The sequence below is a fragment of the Scyliorhinus torazame genome, chromosome 13 (assembly GCF_047496885.1).
Source record: "Scyliorhinus torazame isolate Kashiwa2021f chromosome 13, sScyTor2.1, whole genome shotgun sequence".
NCBI lineage: Eukaryota > Metazoa > Chordata > Chondrichthyes > Carcharhiniformes > Scyliorhinidae > Scyliorhinus > Scyliorhinus torazame.
In genome coordinates, this window is record NC_092719.1 from 218,963,511 (window position 1) to 218,979,634 (window position 16,124).

General features: G+C 48.6%; 1 protein-coding gene across 1 annotated transcript in view; it reads left to right on the top strand.

The window, feature by feature from the left end:
* The window catches only part of LOC140387642 (thioredoxin reductase 1, cytoplasmic-like), a 90,466-nt gene extending 87,998 nt beyond the window's left edge, over nucleotides 1-2,468 (top strand). Inside the window, exons 12-13 of the mRNA XM_072470839.1 lie at nucleotides 168-302; nucleotides 944-2,468. Of these exons, the coding sequence (XP_072326940.1) occupies nucleotides 168-302; nucleotides 944-1,009 (201 nt within the window). The 3' untranslated portion in view covers nucleotides 1,010-2,468. The remainder of the gene's footprint in view (nucleotides 1-167; nucleotides 303-943) is intronic.
* Nucleotides 2,469-16,124: the final 13,656 nt, after the last annotated feature.

Genomic DNA, 16,124 nt, shown 5'->3' on the forward strand with positions numbered 1-16,124 from the left:
CCGAATGACCTATTCCTGCTTTTATTTCTTGGGTGATGGCATATGAAACCTATTTCTTGAAAGTTTAACTAGTCTAATTTTTTAAAACCTTAATTAAAAGAAAAGTAGCTGGGAAAGTAACAATTCTATCCCCAGCTCTTTTAAATTAACTTTCCTTCTGGTTCTAGTCTCGAGTGGTGGGATTCCACGTGCTTGGTCCGAATGCTGGAGAAATCACTCAAGGTTTTGGTGCAGCAATGAAATGTGGGATGACCAAAGATCAGCTGAACAGCGTCATCGGCATACATCCAACCTGTGCAGAAGTAAGGCGTGCATGTCCAGTCTCATTCTCTATCCTAACCCTCAACCACTATTGTATTGCAAAGAAATTGCATTGGAAGCATAAGATCCTTTTTTGTGGATTTCTTTGCACTTCCCTGTTTGCTTTTCCTTTTCTAGTTTGTGGTGCTGGCAGTTTCGCCGAAGTACCTTGTGGCTGGTCTGTTTGTTCATTAATCTTGGGGGAGAAGCACCAAAACAGTGCGACATTCCTGTCTGCACTCGACATTCATATGCTTCACTTTCTCCAACAGCAAGCTCTGATAGATATCAATCAGTGTCTGCTGTTTCAACTAAATGGCACTGTCCAACTCTGTTCACTATAACTACGTGGCACTAACTAAAGATTGACCACATGCTCAGCACTGCTATATGGTTGTATTTCACTTACCAAAATTCTGGAGAAATAATTCCCCAGGACCTTGCTGATGTGTTTGTTTTTCTGTGGTAAAAGGGCAGGATGATGGTACCTATTTTGGTTATCATTCAATGAGGCAAGTAGAGTGTGTAAGTAGGAATATGTAAAATTGGCTCCTTATGGGTTATTCATCTTATTGCGTAATTACAAAGCTATTGATCTGCCTCCTTCCTCTTCTTGCAGTTTATTCTTGTTTTTTTCATGTAGGTGTTCACCACTATGGAAACAACTAAACGATCAGGTGTGGACATTTCCAAGAAAGGAGGATGCTGAGGTTAAACCCTGCTGTTGTAATGTTGCTGCCCTTTGCATGCACTTCCTCTGCTCTGTGGTTGGCTCAACCTGCATCCTTCTCCACTCAGGTAAAACTAACACAACCCACAGCAGGAATATTCAAGTAAAATTCACCACCAAACACCACCAAATTGTGCAGTGCCTTGAGTTGAACTTCATGCCTGTCGCAGCAGAGGATCATGGTGTGCTTGGGGTATGCAGATCAGCAGCGAGGGTAAACCTCACCTTTGAACTTTGACCCAAACCTGCTTGGAAGGGCATTAAAAACGATAGTGTCTTCTTGAAGTTTTGGCCTGGAACCTGATTTGAGGTGGGCCATGACGGATGACTAACAAGCAAGGTCTGGAACCTCTACGTCCAATCAAATGACTGCGCTTCCTTTCAGTGGTGAGGCTTTAGTCTTGTGCAGCAATCTGAAGTCTTGCCTGGTCATACTTACTATTCCTTGTTTCTTAAATGTATGTTGGGCTGCTGATGGGGTGAGATGAACGTTTTTTTCCCCTCTGTACAGTTTAGGTAACTAGCATCATTGTACTCTATGTTTATAAGTTTAAAAAAATCAAGAACTTGTCTGTAAAGGAACATGTCATGTTTGATTCATATTTAAACTCTGTACAATATCAATCTTAAACCTTTTTCACCAAAAAAAAAGCAAGTTGATTATGTTTCAGGAAGCATGGGCCTGAATGTTTTTGTTTTGTCTGAGGGTCCGCCTTGTGTGTAATTACATACACTTTGGTATCCTCTCCCTTTTTTTAAAAACTTAATCTAAAATGAGAGTAACCAACTACTGCTGACCAAACTTGTTAGTTGTGGGTGTTCAGTTTTTAAAAAGTGGGAATCGGTCAATCTATAAGCTGCTTTTTTGCAGATATTTACAATCAGAATTGGTGTTTTTGTATTCGAATTGAGACTTTGCATAAAAGTGGATCTATTGAATGAGTTTTTGTCTTGTAAACCTCTGCATACCTAAATAAGAGCTGGACTGTTAGTCCACACTTGTTTATTTTTATCGAGTTCTAATTAGTAAGAAGTTTAGTACACTGCTGTACTTTCCTTTACACGTCCATTTATAAGTTAAATTGAAATAGTTTGTGTTTTCCAGCATCACTTTCTGTTGCTTTCATTTCTCCCATTCTTCATCCTCTTTTTAATTTGGAACACTCACACACCAAGTTCAGTTTGGATATGTATACTGTCACATGTTATGGCTTTGTGCAGTTTATTTGAAGGTAACCATGCAGTGCTTGCTATTTAATTGGGAATTTTAAAAAAGATTTTTGCATTTGTTTATCATTGGTGCCCATTTGACTAGAACCTTTGTGACACTTGATTGTATTCAGCCTCTGAACAGCAGTAACTTGAACAATTCCATGTGAACAAAGTTTGTTATCCAAAATGCATTTAATAAAAAATAAAATCTGTATAGAATTCAAAACTGTGCAAAGAGTGTACTTCTGTTCGGGTACAAGACTAGGTATTTTGATGTATTTGTGGCACTTGGGGCAGCACTGTGAAAGTCAATATTTTCGCTTCTGTGAGAGAAAAATTCAAGACAGAATAACAAGCTTTATTTTCGAAAACAACTGCTTGCAGTAATGGCTGAAACTTGAAGTCAGAGAGAAGTCAACAAAACTGCTCAATCTGTCACAAGTTCCGCGCTTTTTGCGGAGAATTAGCTCAATATTTATACATTAACTTTATCAAGATTATATGACAACAGTATGGTCAGGAGTTTGAGCGGAAATACAAACAGAAGCAAGACCAGACGATGTTTGGCCATATCACTCATACCATTATTTAGTCCTCAGAGGGAACATTGAAAGGTCAGAATAGACTTGTTTTTTCCTGAACTTATCTTTGTTTTAAATTCCTACGGTCCTGGGTTATGACGAGTTAGTTTTACCAGGAGTTGCCGAGGTCCGGTGTTTTGGAATGGCTTGACCTTCGCTGATCTTTTCAGACTTCAAGTTATGCAGAGTTGGCCCATGGCCATACTAGTCTGAAAATGGTTAGGGCAGAATTCTTTACCTGGGCCTGGGAGCTGGAATGAGTAGTTTCAGTCTATCTGGTATTTTATCAAACCTTTTGACCAATCTTCCCATTGACCAGTTTTCTCATCATGCCATTACTTAATTCGTACCATATCACAGCACTTTAAGCTGGGGGCTGTGTCAGGGGAGATGCCGATCATGGGGAAACGCAGGTTTGAGCTGGGGAGGTTAGATGGGAGGTTTCGGAGATGGGAGGAGAGGGGGATCAAGGTATTAAAAGACCTGTTTCTGGGGGGATGCTTTGCACGGTTGGAAGAGTTGGGGGAGAAATATGGACTGGGGCAAGTGGAAGGGGTTTAGGTACCTGCAGCTCCGAGACATTGCGAGGAAGGAGGTTCAGAGCTTCCTGATGGCGCTGGCCCCCTCGCTGTTGGAAGAGGTATTGACGGCAGGGGGAATGGAGAAGGGGGTGGTGTTGGCGATCTACGGGGATTTTGAGGGATGACGGGTTGTCCATGGAGGGGATTAAAGTCAAGTGGGGGGAGGTTGGGGAAGAAGGTGTGTGGTGTGAGGTGCTCCGGAGGGTGAACGGCTCAACCTCATGCGCGAGGTTTGGGGCTGATACAGTTGAAGATAGTGTATAGAGCTCACCCAAGAGGATGAGGATGAGCCGGTTCTTTGAGAGAGTGGAGGATGTAAGTGAGAAGTGGGAGGGGCGCACCATATGCATATGTTTTGGTCCTGTCCAAAGCTGGAGGGGGGTTTTCAGTATCATCTCGGTGGTACTACACGTGAACTTGGAACCAGTGCCCCATGAAGCCATTTTCGGGGTGTCAGACGGGCCGGAGCTGTAGGCGGATGCGGGCGCGGATGTTTTAGCCTTCGCCTCGCTCATTGCCCGGAGGTGGATCCTGTTGGGGCGGAGGTTAGCTTCTCCACCCTGTGCCTTGGCTTGGCAGGTGGATCTACTGGAATTTCTGACTCTCGAAGGTGAAATTTAAGCTGAGGAGGATGGAGGAATTCTACAATTCATGGGGACTGTTTATTGTGCACTTTCTAGAATTGGTTGCCATTGGACATTGAGCGGGGGGGAGGGGGCGCTGGGGTTATTGTTGTTTTTGATTACACTGTTTACTAGTTGACTGTTAATTTTTTACCTAGAACGTATGGGTGGATGTTTACGTCTGTATATTGAGGGAGGTGCTGATTTTGTTTGGGGGATTGTTATTGTAGTGATCTCTGTAGGTGCATGCACACAAGTGCTTAATGGGTAAATAGCAGCACCACATGATCGCTAGAGGGCTGGACCAACTGGTGTGCTGTGAACAGGGTAACATCAGAATCACATAGATAGTTAGTGGAGTTACGTTTAGTTATAATTGTTAAAATCTTGTTAACCAATTCCTAGTTTCCATGTTAAGGTAAAGAGCTCATACATTAATAGTTATAGTTAATCAATAAATCTTTGTTACTGGACGAGTTTGAGTCTTCAACAAGATTCAGAGGACCTCACCATCAACCAAGGATTGAGTGACACACGTTATCGACCTCGCAGGTAACACCACAACTGTATTTTTTTTCTTTTGTTTATTTGATGAAAATGTTGAAAATGAGGCGAATAAAAAGATTTTAAAAACAATTGTGGCACTTGGGTGCTGCAGTTTGGTTATTGGGAAGGTCTTGCTGTCACTGTCACTGAAGTGCAAATTTGTGACCCATTCTCATTCATATAAACTGGAATTTAATGCTGTCTATAAAGGCAAAAAAAGCTTTAAATGTTTACCATGGATACTGTTTGGCCCATTGCCTCTGCCAGCCCTTTGCTCGAGCTTTGTGCTAGAACCAGATGATAACTCTTCATTCTACATTGCGTATACTGAAATACCACAAAGTCTATTTTGTATTCAGGAGTTAACAAAATGACTTTTTTCTGAATTCAGTTGAATATAGACTGGGTAGCGTGCTGGAAGCCGTCTGGAAACTCTTTCAGTTTAACTTGCTGAAGAGTCTATTGTGGTTACAAGTGTGAAATGGCCCAAGAATCATGGCTACTCTCTCTCCATTTTACTTCAATGCAAATTTTACTTTAACCTAAGTTGCTGTCTTCCTTCAGACTTCACTGTGCTCCCCATTGACATTCAAAATCTTCACCTATCAATTTCACTCGCCTCACTATCTTTCTATGATCGCCAATTCTCTACATGTTTCATTCCATTCCCATCTCCCTTCACTACCACTCATTGCAGCTGTCATGGTCCTATTCTCTGCACGTCCACCCGTAAATTCTCAATGTTCACCCCTAACACAGAGTGATGCCCTATGCTGCTCTTGCTCGTGTATTGCTTGTTTGGCCCTTTTTCCACACTGCAACCAATCACTATTTGTTGATGTACCATATGTCAATGTACTCTGTTGATTATTCTTTTGTCTACTAGGTACGTACTGTGTACGTTTCCTTGGCCGCAGATACTTTTCACTGTACTTTGGTACATGTGACAATAAATATCAATCAATAAATATGGCACAGATCACTGTCTGTGTGAAGTCTGCACGATCTCCCCGTGTCTGCGTGGTTTTCCGCCAGGTGCTCCAGTTTCCTCCCACAAGTCCCGAAATACGTGCTTGTCCGGTGAATTGGACATTCTGAATTCTCCCTCAGTGTACCCGAGCAGGCGCGAGAGTGTGATGATTAGGGGATTTTCACAGTAACTTCATTGCAGTGTTAACTACTTGTGACAATAAAGATTATTATTAATAGATGTAGACCACTTGGACCATTGTGCCTCTGCTGACTCTTTGAAAGAGCTGACAGAAGGTGAGTCGGATGCTGGCACATCAGCTCTGTAAGAGGATGGCAGCGAGGGAAATAGGTGGAGTCGAGGATGGCAGGGGAACTACGGTGCGGAGTGCGGTGAAAGTGAATGAGGCATTTAAGGCCTTTTACGAGGAGCTGTATAGGTCCCAGCCCCCAGGGGGAAAAAAGGGGATAGAACATAGAACGATACAGCGCAGCACAGGCCCTTCGGCCCACGATGCTGCACCGACATGGGAAGTTAAAAAACAAAATAGAACATAGAATGCGACGATTCTTGGACCAACTGGGGTTCCCGAGGGTGGAGGAGCAGGAGATGGCTGGTTTGGGGGTGCCCATCGGGGTGGAGGAGCTGGTTAAAGGACTGGGGAGCATGCAGGCGGGGAAGGCCCTGGGGCCGGATGGGTTCCTGGTGGAGTTTTATAGGAAGTATGTAGACCCGTTAGCCCCGTTGCTGGTAAGGACCTTCAATGAAGCAAGGGAGAGGGGGGGGGGGGGGGGGAAGGCCCTGCCCCCGACAATGTCGGAGGCGCCGATCTTTTTGATCTTGAAGCGGGATAAGGGCCCACTGCAATGTGGGTCGTATAGACCGATCTCGCTCCTCAGCGTAGATGCTAAGTTGCTGGCAAAACTGTTGGCTGTGGACTGTGTCCCGGGGGTGATTCACGAGGACCAGACTGGATTCGTAAAGGGTAGGCAGCTAAATACCAATGTGCGAAGGCTCCTAAATGTGATAATGATGTCATCGGTGGAGGGAGAGGTGGAGATAGTGGCAGCCATGGACACGGAGAAGGCCTTTGACCGAGTAGAGTGGGAGTATCTCTGGGACGTGTTGAGGAGGTTTGGGTTCGGGGGAGGGTTTATTAGTTGGGTTAAGCTCCTGTACAGAGCCCCGGTGATGAGTGTGGTCACAAGCCGGCGGAGGTCGGGGTATTTCCGGCTGTACCGAGGGACGAGGCAGGGGTGCCCCCTGCCCCCTCTGCTGTTTGCATTAGCAATTGAACCTTTGGCTATGGCGTTAAGGGAGTCGAGGAAATGGAAGGGGGTGGTCCGAGGGGGAAAGGAACATCGAGTGTCGCTGTACGCAGACGACCTGTTGCTGTATGTGACGGATCCAGTGGAGGGGATGGTTGAAGTCATTCAGATCCTAAGGGAGTTTGGAGACTTCTCGTGCTATAAGCTCAATGTGGGAAAGAGTGAGCTCTTTGTGGTGCAGCCGGGGGATCAGGGAAGAGGGATAGACGACCTGCCGTTGAGGAGGGCGGAACGGAGCTTTCGATACTTGTGGATTCAGGTAGCTCGGAGCTGGGCACTGCACAAACTTAATTTGACGCGGCTGGTGGAACAGATGGAGGAGGACTTTAAAAGGTGGGACATGTTGCCACTCTCACTGGTGGGCAGGGTACAGTCGATTAAAATGGTGGTCCTCCCGAGGTTTCTTTTTGTATTCCGATGCCTCCCAATTGTGATTACCAAGGCCTTCTTTAAAAGGGTAAGCAGGAGCATTATGGGATTTGTGTGGGCGAGCACGACCCCGAGGGTAAGGAGGGGGTTCCTGGAGTGTAGCAGAGATGGAGGAGGGTTGGCGTTGCCGAATCTGGGTGGCTATTATTGGGCAGCCAACGTGGCGATGATCCGTAAGTGGGTGATGGAGGGAGGGGGGGGGGGGTGGGGGGGGGGGCGTGGAAGACGTTGGAGATGGCGTCCTGCAAAGGAATGAGCCTGTAGGCGCTGGTGACGGTACCGCTGCCGCTCTCGCCGATGAGGTACACCACGAGCCCGGTGGTGGCGGCAGCGTTAAAGATCTGGGGACAATGGAGACGACATACGGGAGCGATGGGAGCCTCGGTGTGGTCCCCGATCCGGGATAACCATCAGTTTGTCCCAGGAAGGATGGATGGGGGGTTTCAGAGCTGGCATCGGGCAGGGATTAGAAGAATGGGGGACCTGTTCATCGATGGGACGTTTGTGAGTTTAGGGGCGCTGGAGGAGAAATTTGGACTACCCCCGGGAAATGCCTTCAGGTACATGCAAGTGAGGGCGTTTGTGAGGCGGCAGGTGAGGGAATTCCCGCTGCTCCCGGCACGGGATTCAAGACACGAAGATTTCGGGCCTATGGGTCGGGGAGGGCAAGGTGTCGGCGATATACCAGGAGATGAAAGAAGAGGGGGAGGCTTTGGTAGAGGAGCTGAAACGTAAATGGGAAGAGGAGATAGGGGAGGAGATTGAGGAGGGGCTGTGGGCTGATGCCCTAAGTAGGGTTAATTCCTCTTCCTCGTGTGCCAGGCTTATCCTGATACAGTTTAAGGTGGTTCACAGAGCGCATATGACGGGGGCGAGGCTGAGTAGGTTCTTTGGGGTGGAGGACAGATGTGGGAGGTGCTCAGGAAGTCCGGTGAACCATGTCCATATGTTTTGGTCATGCCCGGCACTGGAGGGGTTCTGGAGGGGAGTTGCGGGAACAGTATCTAAGGTGGTGAAAGTCCAGGTCAAGCCAAGCTGGGGGCAAGCACTATTTGGAGTAGTGGACGAGCCGGGAGTGCAGGAGGCGAAAGAGGCCGGCATTCTGGCCTTTGCGTCCCGAGTAGCCCGGCGAAGGATCTTGTTAATGTGGAAAGAGGCGAAGCCCCCCCAGCGTGGAGGCCTGGATAAATGATATGGCAGGGTTTATCAAGTTGGAGAGGATAAAGTTTGCCTTGAGGGGGTCTGCGCAGGGGTTCTACAGGCGGTGGCAACCGTTCCTAGATCATCTCGCGGAGAGTTAAATGAAGGTCGGACAGCAGCAGCAGCAACCCGGGGAGGGGGAAGGGGGGTCTGTCTGGGGGGGTATTTGAGCAAGAAAATACATGAAGGATCTGGAAAACTGGCTCAGCCTCGTCCCCGTCATGTGCGCTCTATGAACCACCTTAAACTGTATCAGACTAAGCCTGGCACACAAAGAAGAAGAATTAACCCTACTTAGGGCATCAGCCCATAGCCCCTCCTCAATCTCCTCCCCCAGCTCCTCCTCCCATTTACCCTTCAGCTTCTCTATCAACGCCTCCCCCTCTTTCATCTCCTGATATATCGCCGACACCTTACCCTCCCCGACCCATACGCCCAAAATCACCCTCTTGAATTTCCTGTGCCGGGAGCAACGGGAATTCCCTCACCTGTTGCCTCACAAATGCCCTCACCTGCATGCACAATGGCTGCAGCATTCCGAATCTCACTCCTTTCCGGTGCAGCACCGCCTTGGCCCGGTTGAAACCCGCTCTCCTCTTTGCTACCTCCGTGCTCCAGTCCGGGTATATTCGGATCTCTGCATTCTCCCAGCTGCTGCTCCGCTCTTTCTTGGCCCATTTCAAGACCCTCTCTCTGTCCGTGAAACGGTGAAACCTCACCACAATCGCCCTTGGCGGCTCATTAGCCTTGGGCCTCCTCGCCAGCACCTGGTGTGCCCCGTCCAGCTCCAAAGGCCTCGAAAGGGCCTCCGCGCCCATCATCGACTTGAGCATCGTGCTCGCATATGCCCCGGCATCGGCCCCCTTCACTCCTTCAGGGAGACCCAGGATCCGAAGATTCTTTCTCCTCGACCTGTTCTCCAGGTCTTCGAATCTTCCTGCCCACCTCTTGTGCAGCGCCCCGTGCTCCTCCACCCTCACCGCCAGGCCCAAGATCTCATCCTCGTTCTCATTAACTATTTTCTGCACCTCCTGGATATTTACCTCGTGGGCCTTCTGGGTCATCCCGAATCCTTCAATTGCCGACAGCATAGGCGCCAGCATCTCTTCCCGCAGCTCCTCCAAGCAGCGCTTCATGAACTCTTGCAGCTCCGGCCCACATTCCACTTTATCTCCGGCCGCCGCCATTTTGTTTTTCTTCCCTCTCTTCTCCCGCTGCTCCAAAGCTGCTTTTTTGGCCGTTTCGCTTCTAGTCCGATCCATAAACGGCAAAGGGGGACCTCACTCTCCCCTTCCCACACGGAACGTCTTCAAAAAATTCCCATTGGGGCTCTTCTAGAGAGCCCGAAAGTCCGTGATCGCGGGAGCTGCCGAATCGTGCGGCTTAGCTCCGCATCGCCGCAACCGGAAGTCCCCTTTTCTCTTTCAACACTCCTTCCATAATTTTTTTTTTTTTACTAAACAATTTTAATGAGGCATTTTTGGCATTACAAACAACAGTATAAAAACACTGTACAAATAGCAATAAACATAGCGCAATTACCGACTCCCATCCCGCCAAGACCCGCCTAATTGACCCCCTATTCTACGCTACCCTAACCAGCCCCCTGCTGACGATTAATTCTCCGCGAAGAAGTCGATGAATGGTTGCCACCTCCGGGCGAACCCTAACAGTGACCCTCTCAAGGCGAACTTAATCTTCTCTAGGCCTAGAAAGCTTGCCATGTCAGTTAGCCAGGTCTCCGACTTTGGGGGCTTTGAGTCCCTCCAAGCTAGCAGTATCCGTTTCCGGGCTACCAGGGAAGCAAAGGCCAGAACATAGAACATTATAGCGCAGTACAGGCCCTTCGGCCCTTGATGTTGCGCCGACCTGTGAAACCACTCTAAAGCCCATCTACACTATTCCCTTATTGTCCATATGTCTATCCAATGACCATTTGAATGTCCTTACTGTTGGCGAGTCCACTACTGTTGCAGGCAGGGCATTCCACGCCCTTACTACTCTGAGTAAAGAACCTACCTCTGACATCTGTCCTATATCTAACTCCCCTCAATTTAAAACTATGTCCCCTCGTGCTAGACATCACCATCCGAGGAAAAAGGCTCTCACTGTCCACCCTATCTAATCCTCTGATCATCTTGTATGCCTCAATTAAGTCACCTCTTAACCTTCTCTCTAACGAAAACAGCCTCAAGTCCCTCAGCCTTCCCTCATAAGATCTTCCCTCCATACCAGGCAACATTCTGGTAAATCTCCTCTGCACCCTTTCCAATGCTTCCACATCCTTCCTATAATGCGGCGACCAGAATTACACGCAATACTCCAAATGCGGCCGCATCTGTGTTTTGTACAGCTGCAACATGACCTCATGGCTCAGAAAGTCAATCCCTCTACCAATAAAAGCTAACACACTGTACGCCTTCTTAACAACCCTCTCAACCTGGGTGGCAACTTTCAGGGATCTTTGTACATGGACACTGAGATCTCTCTGCTCATCCACACTACCAAGAATCTTACCATTAGCCCAGTACTCAGTCTTCCTGTTATTCCTTCCAAAATGAATCACCTCACACTTTTCTGCATTAAACTCCATTTGCCACCACTCAGCCCAGCGCTGCAGCTTATCTATGTCCCTCTGTAACTTGTAACATCCTTCCGCACTGTCCACAACTCTACCGACTTTAGTGTCATCTGCAAATTTACTCACCCATCCTTCTACGCCCTCCTCCAGGTCATTTATAAAAATGACAAACAGCAGTGGCCCCAAAACAGATCCTTGTGGTACACCACTAGTAACTGGACTCCAGTCTGAACATTTCCCATCAACCACCACCCTTTGTCGTCTTCCAGCAAGCCAATTTCTGACCCAAACTGCTAAATCACCCTGAATCCCCAGCCTCTGTATTTTCTACAATAGCCTACCGTGGGGAACCTCATCAAACGCTTTACTGAAATCCATATACACCACATCAATGAGGCTTTACCCTCATCCACCAGCTTGGTCACCTTCTCAAAGAACCCAATAAGGTTTGTGAGGCACGACCTACCCTTCACAAAACAGTGTTGACTATCTCTAATCAAATTATTCCTTTCCAGATGATTATACATCCTATCTCTTATAAACCTTTCCAAGATTTTGCCCACAACAGAAGTAAGGCTCACTGGTCTATCATTACCGGGGATGTCTCTACTCCTCTTCTTGAACAAGGGGACAACATTTGCTATCCTCCAGTCTTCTGGCACTATTTCTGTAGACAAAGATGACTTTAAGATCAAAGCCAAAGGCTCAGCAATCTCCTCCCTAGCTTCCCAGAGAATCCTAGGATAAATCCCATTTGGCCCAGGGGACTTATCTATTTTCACACCTTCCAGAATTGCTAACATCTCCTCCTTATGAACCTCAAGCCCTTCTAGTCTAGTAGCCTGAATCTCAGTATTCTCCTCAACAACATTGTCTTTTTCCTGTGTGAATACTGACGAAAAATATTCATTTAGCACCTCTCCTATCTCCTCGGACACCAAGCACAACTTCCCACTACTGTCCTTGACTGGCCCTACTCTTACCCTAGTCATTCTTTTATTCCTGACATATCTATAGAAAGCTTTAGGGTTATCCTTGATCCTACCTTCCAAAGACTTCTCTGCCAAAGAACGTCAGCCCCTTTCTCCTGGACTCCCGGGTCCTTCGCAACCCCACAAATCGCCACCTCTGGGCTCATTGCCACCCATGTTTTCAATATTCTGGACATGACGTCCGCAAACCCTTGCCAATATCCCCGAAGTTTTGGACACGCCCAGAACATGTGGACATGGTTCGCTGGTCCTCCTGCACATTTTGCACACCTGTCCTCTGCCCCAAAGAATCTACTCATCCGGGCCACTGTCACGTGGGCCCGGTGGACCACCTTGAATTGGATCAAGCTGAGCCTGGCGCATGTTGCGGTTGCGTTGACTCTGCTTAACACGTTCCCCCCCCATAAGCCATCTTCCATCTCACCGCCAAGCCCCTCCTCCCACTTACGCTTCAGCTCCTCGGTCTGCGTCTCCTCCGCCCCCATGAGTTCTTTGTAGATTGGATTTGGATTTGTTTATTGTCACGTGTACTGAGGTACAGTGAAAAGTATTTTTCTGCGAGCAGCTCAACAGATCATTAAGTACATGGGAAGAAAAGGGAATAAAAGAAAATACATAATAGGGCAACACAACATATGCAATGTAACTACATAAGCACTGGCATCGGATGAAGCATACAGGGTGTAGTGTTAATGAAGTCAGTCCATAAGAGGGTCATTTAGGAGTCTGGTGACTGTGGGGAAGAAGCTGTTTTTGAGTCTGTTCGTGAGTGTTCTCAGACTTCTGTATCTCCTGCCCGATGGAAGAAGTTGGAAGAGTAAGTAAGCTGCTTGGGAGGGATCTTTGATTATGCTGCCCGCTTTCCCCAGGCAGCGGGAGGTGTAGATGGAGTCAATGGATGGGAGGCAGGTTCGTGTGATGGACTGGGCGGTGTTCACGACTGAAGTTTCTTGCGGTCCTGGGCCTAGCAGTTGCCATACCAGGCTGTGATGCAGGCAGATAGGATGCTTTCTATGGTGCAACTGTACAGCAACGGCCCTAAAATCCCTGAGTACCTTTTATAGAACTCCACCGGGTACCCGTCCGGCCCCAGGGCTTTACCCGACTGCATTGCCTTCAAGCCCTCAACTATTTCTTCGGCCCTAATCGGGGCCCTCAGCCCATCTACCAGCTCCCTACCTACTCTTGGAAGGTCAGTCCGTCCAAAAAGCGTCTCATCCCCTCCGGCCCCGTGGGGGGTTCCGAGTGGTAGAGCCTACAGTAAAAGTCACTGAACGCCCTGTTTAGCCCTGTCGACTCCCCTACCAAGTTCCCATCCCCATCAACCACCCTCTCTACTTCCCTGGCCTCCTCACTCTTCCTAAGCTGCTGTGCAAGCATTCTGCTGGCCTTCTCCCCATGTTCGTAAAACGCACCCCTCGCCTTTCTAAGCTGCTCCACTGCCTTACCTGTGGACAACATCCCAAACTCAGCCTGCAGCCTCCGACGTTCCCTTAAGAGTTCCACCCCCGGGGTCACCACATATCTCCTGTCTATCTGCAAGATCTCCGTAACCAGTTGTTCCGTTTCTGCCCTATCCGTCCTGTCCCTATGCGCCCGGATCGAAATCAGCTCCCCTCTTACCACTGCCTTCAGCGCCTCCCAGACCACCGCTGCTGAGACTTCCCCCATGTCATTAACCTGCAGGTAGTTCTGCATGCACTTCCTCAGCCTCTCGCACACCGCCTCATCCGCCAACAAGCCCACATCCAACCTCCATTGCGGGCACTGGAAGCTCTCCTCACTAACCTGCAGTTCCAGCCAGTATGGGGCATGATCCAAAATAGTGATGGCCAAATACCCCGTGTCCACCACCCTCGCCAGCAAATCCCTGCTCAAAATGGAAGTCTCCCACCTATTGTTCCCTCACTTCCCCCCACCTCCCTCTCACTTCCCCCCACCTCCCCCCCCCCCCCCGCCGCCCATCAAAGCCACTTCCCTAATCAAACTGACCCCAAACAATCGCCCAATTAACATAAGAGACAACCCCAAAAAAAACCACACAGAAAACCCCCACAATAGTGTAAATCAAAGTAATACAAAGTAAAAAGCCCCACCAGCCACCCCCACCAAAACACCGAAAACCCGCAGAAACCGAATAACTTGTACTTCCCCCTTCAACCAAACTCAAATACAGAAGAGAAGCGACAAGAGAAACATATGAACATCACTCAAAAAGTTGCAACTTAAAACAAAATGTTCATAGTTCAGCACCAGCCCTTTCCTCTTGGCAAAGTCCATCGCGTCTTCGGGCGACTCAAAATAATGGTGCTGGTCCTCGTGCATAACCCAAAGATGCGCCGGGTATAACAGTCCAAATTTCACCCGCCTCTTGAACAGGATCGCCTTAACTTGGTTAAAGCCTGCCCTCCTTCTGGCCACCTCCACGCTCAGATCCTGGTAAACACGCAAAATGCTGTTGTCCCATTTGCAGCTCCGCGTACGCTTGGCCCACTGGAGAACACACTCCTTGTCCAGGAACCTGTGGAACCGGACCACCATCGCCCTTGTGCACATGCGAATAACAAGAAAACTCCTTCCCCATCGGCTGCCTAAACCTCCATGGGTCGACCCCCCCCCCCCCCCCCCCCCCATCTGCTCCATGAACCCTGTCAGTTCCTTTGCCATTGCTGGCACCCTACCCGTTTTCGAACACGACCGGTCGAGGCCGGGATCGATGACTGTATTAAAATCCCCTCCCATAACCAACTTGTGCGAGTCCAGGTCAGGTATCTTCCCCAGCAACCTCTTTATAAATTCCACGTCATCCCAATTCCTCGCCAGCGCTCTGTACGCCCTGTCCACCTGCAACGGTCGGGGAAAAGCCCCCTCCCCCAGAAGCTTCTGAAACATACTCGCCACAAACGCGCAGCATCAACCCCCTCGGGGAGACCGACAATTTTAAAGTTCTGCCAGCGAGCTCTAGTCTCCAGGTCCTCTACCTTCTCCAGCAGCCTTTTTTGCTGATCCTTCAGTATCCCCACCTCCAGCTCCACCACCATTTGGTGCTCCTCCTGGTCCGCCAGCGCTTTCTCCAGCTTCTGAATCGTCCGATCCTGGGCATCCAGCCTGCGCTCCAGCCGATCGATCGATTCCTTTATCGGATCAAGACAGTCCCGCTTCTGCCTAGCGAAGTTCTCTTGAATGACCCGCATCAACTCCTCCATTGATGGTTGGGCCGTCGCAGCAGGGGTCCGAACATCAGCCATATTAACCTCCACCCAGCCCTTGCTTGCCTTCCTATTTCTCCCTTTTCGATCCCATGTGGTTCTTCGTTCCATACACCAATGTGTGGAACCAGTGCCAGATTGACTTCGCCTTCAAAACGCAAAAAAGTCGGGGGAATGGTCCAAAAGTCCGGCCCGAGCAGGAGCCACCAAATGCATGACTTACTCCCTCATAGCCACCACCAGAAGTTTTCCACCTTCCATAATTTTGAATGCCTATTAAATCCCTCTTAGCTTTTGCATTCCCCTTACAGGATTCTCATTCTCTAGATTCTCGACATAACTGATGTCCCTTAGCCGAGACATCATTTTATAAAGTCTTAAGTCACCCTGCATAAGAAATAGAGGACATTGAAGGGAAGAGTTTAGATTGTTCCTCTTGGAGCAGCGAAGGTTAAAGGGAGACTTGATGGAAATTCAATATAACTCCTGAAAGAAGGGAAAGCAATTTCTGCTACCAAGAGTCCCAGCATAACCCTTCACTGCCACCACGTGAAAATTCTGGAACGTCCTTCCGAATGGCACTGTGGGTGTACCTACAGTCCCCTATGGTCCAGGTCTTGCTGCATTTGGACAGGGACTGCTTCAGTATCTGAGGAGTTCCAAATAGCGCCGAACATTGTGCGTTCATCAGCGAACATCCCCACTTCTGACCTTATGACAGAAGGGAGGTCATTGATGAAGCAGCTGAAGGTGGTTGGGCCGAGGACAATACCCTGAGGAACTCCTGCAGTGATGTCCCAGGACTGAGATGACTGACTTCCAAAAACCATGTTTGTGCCAGG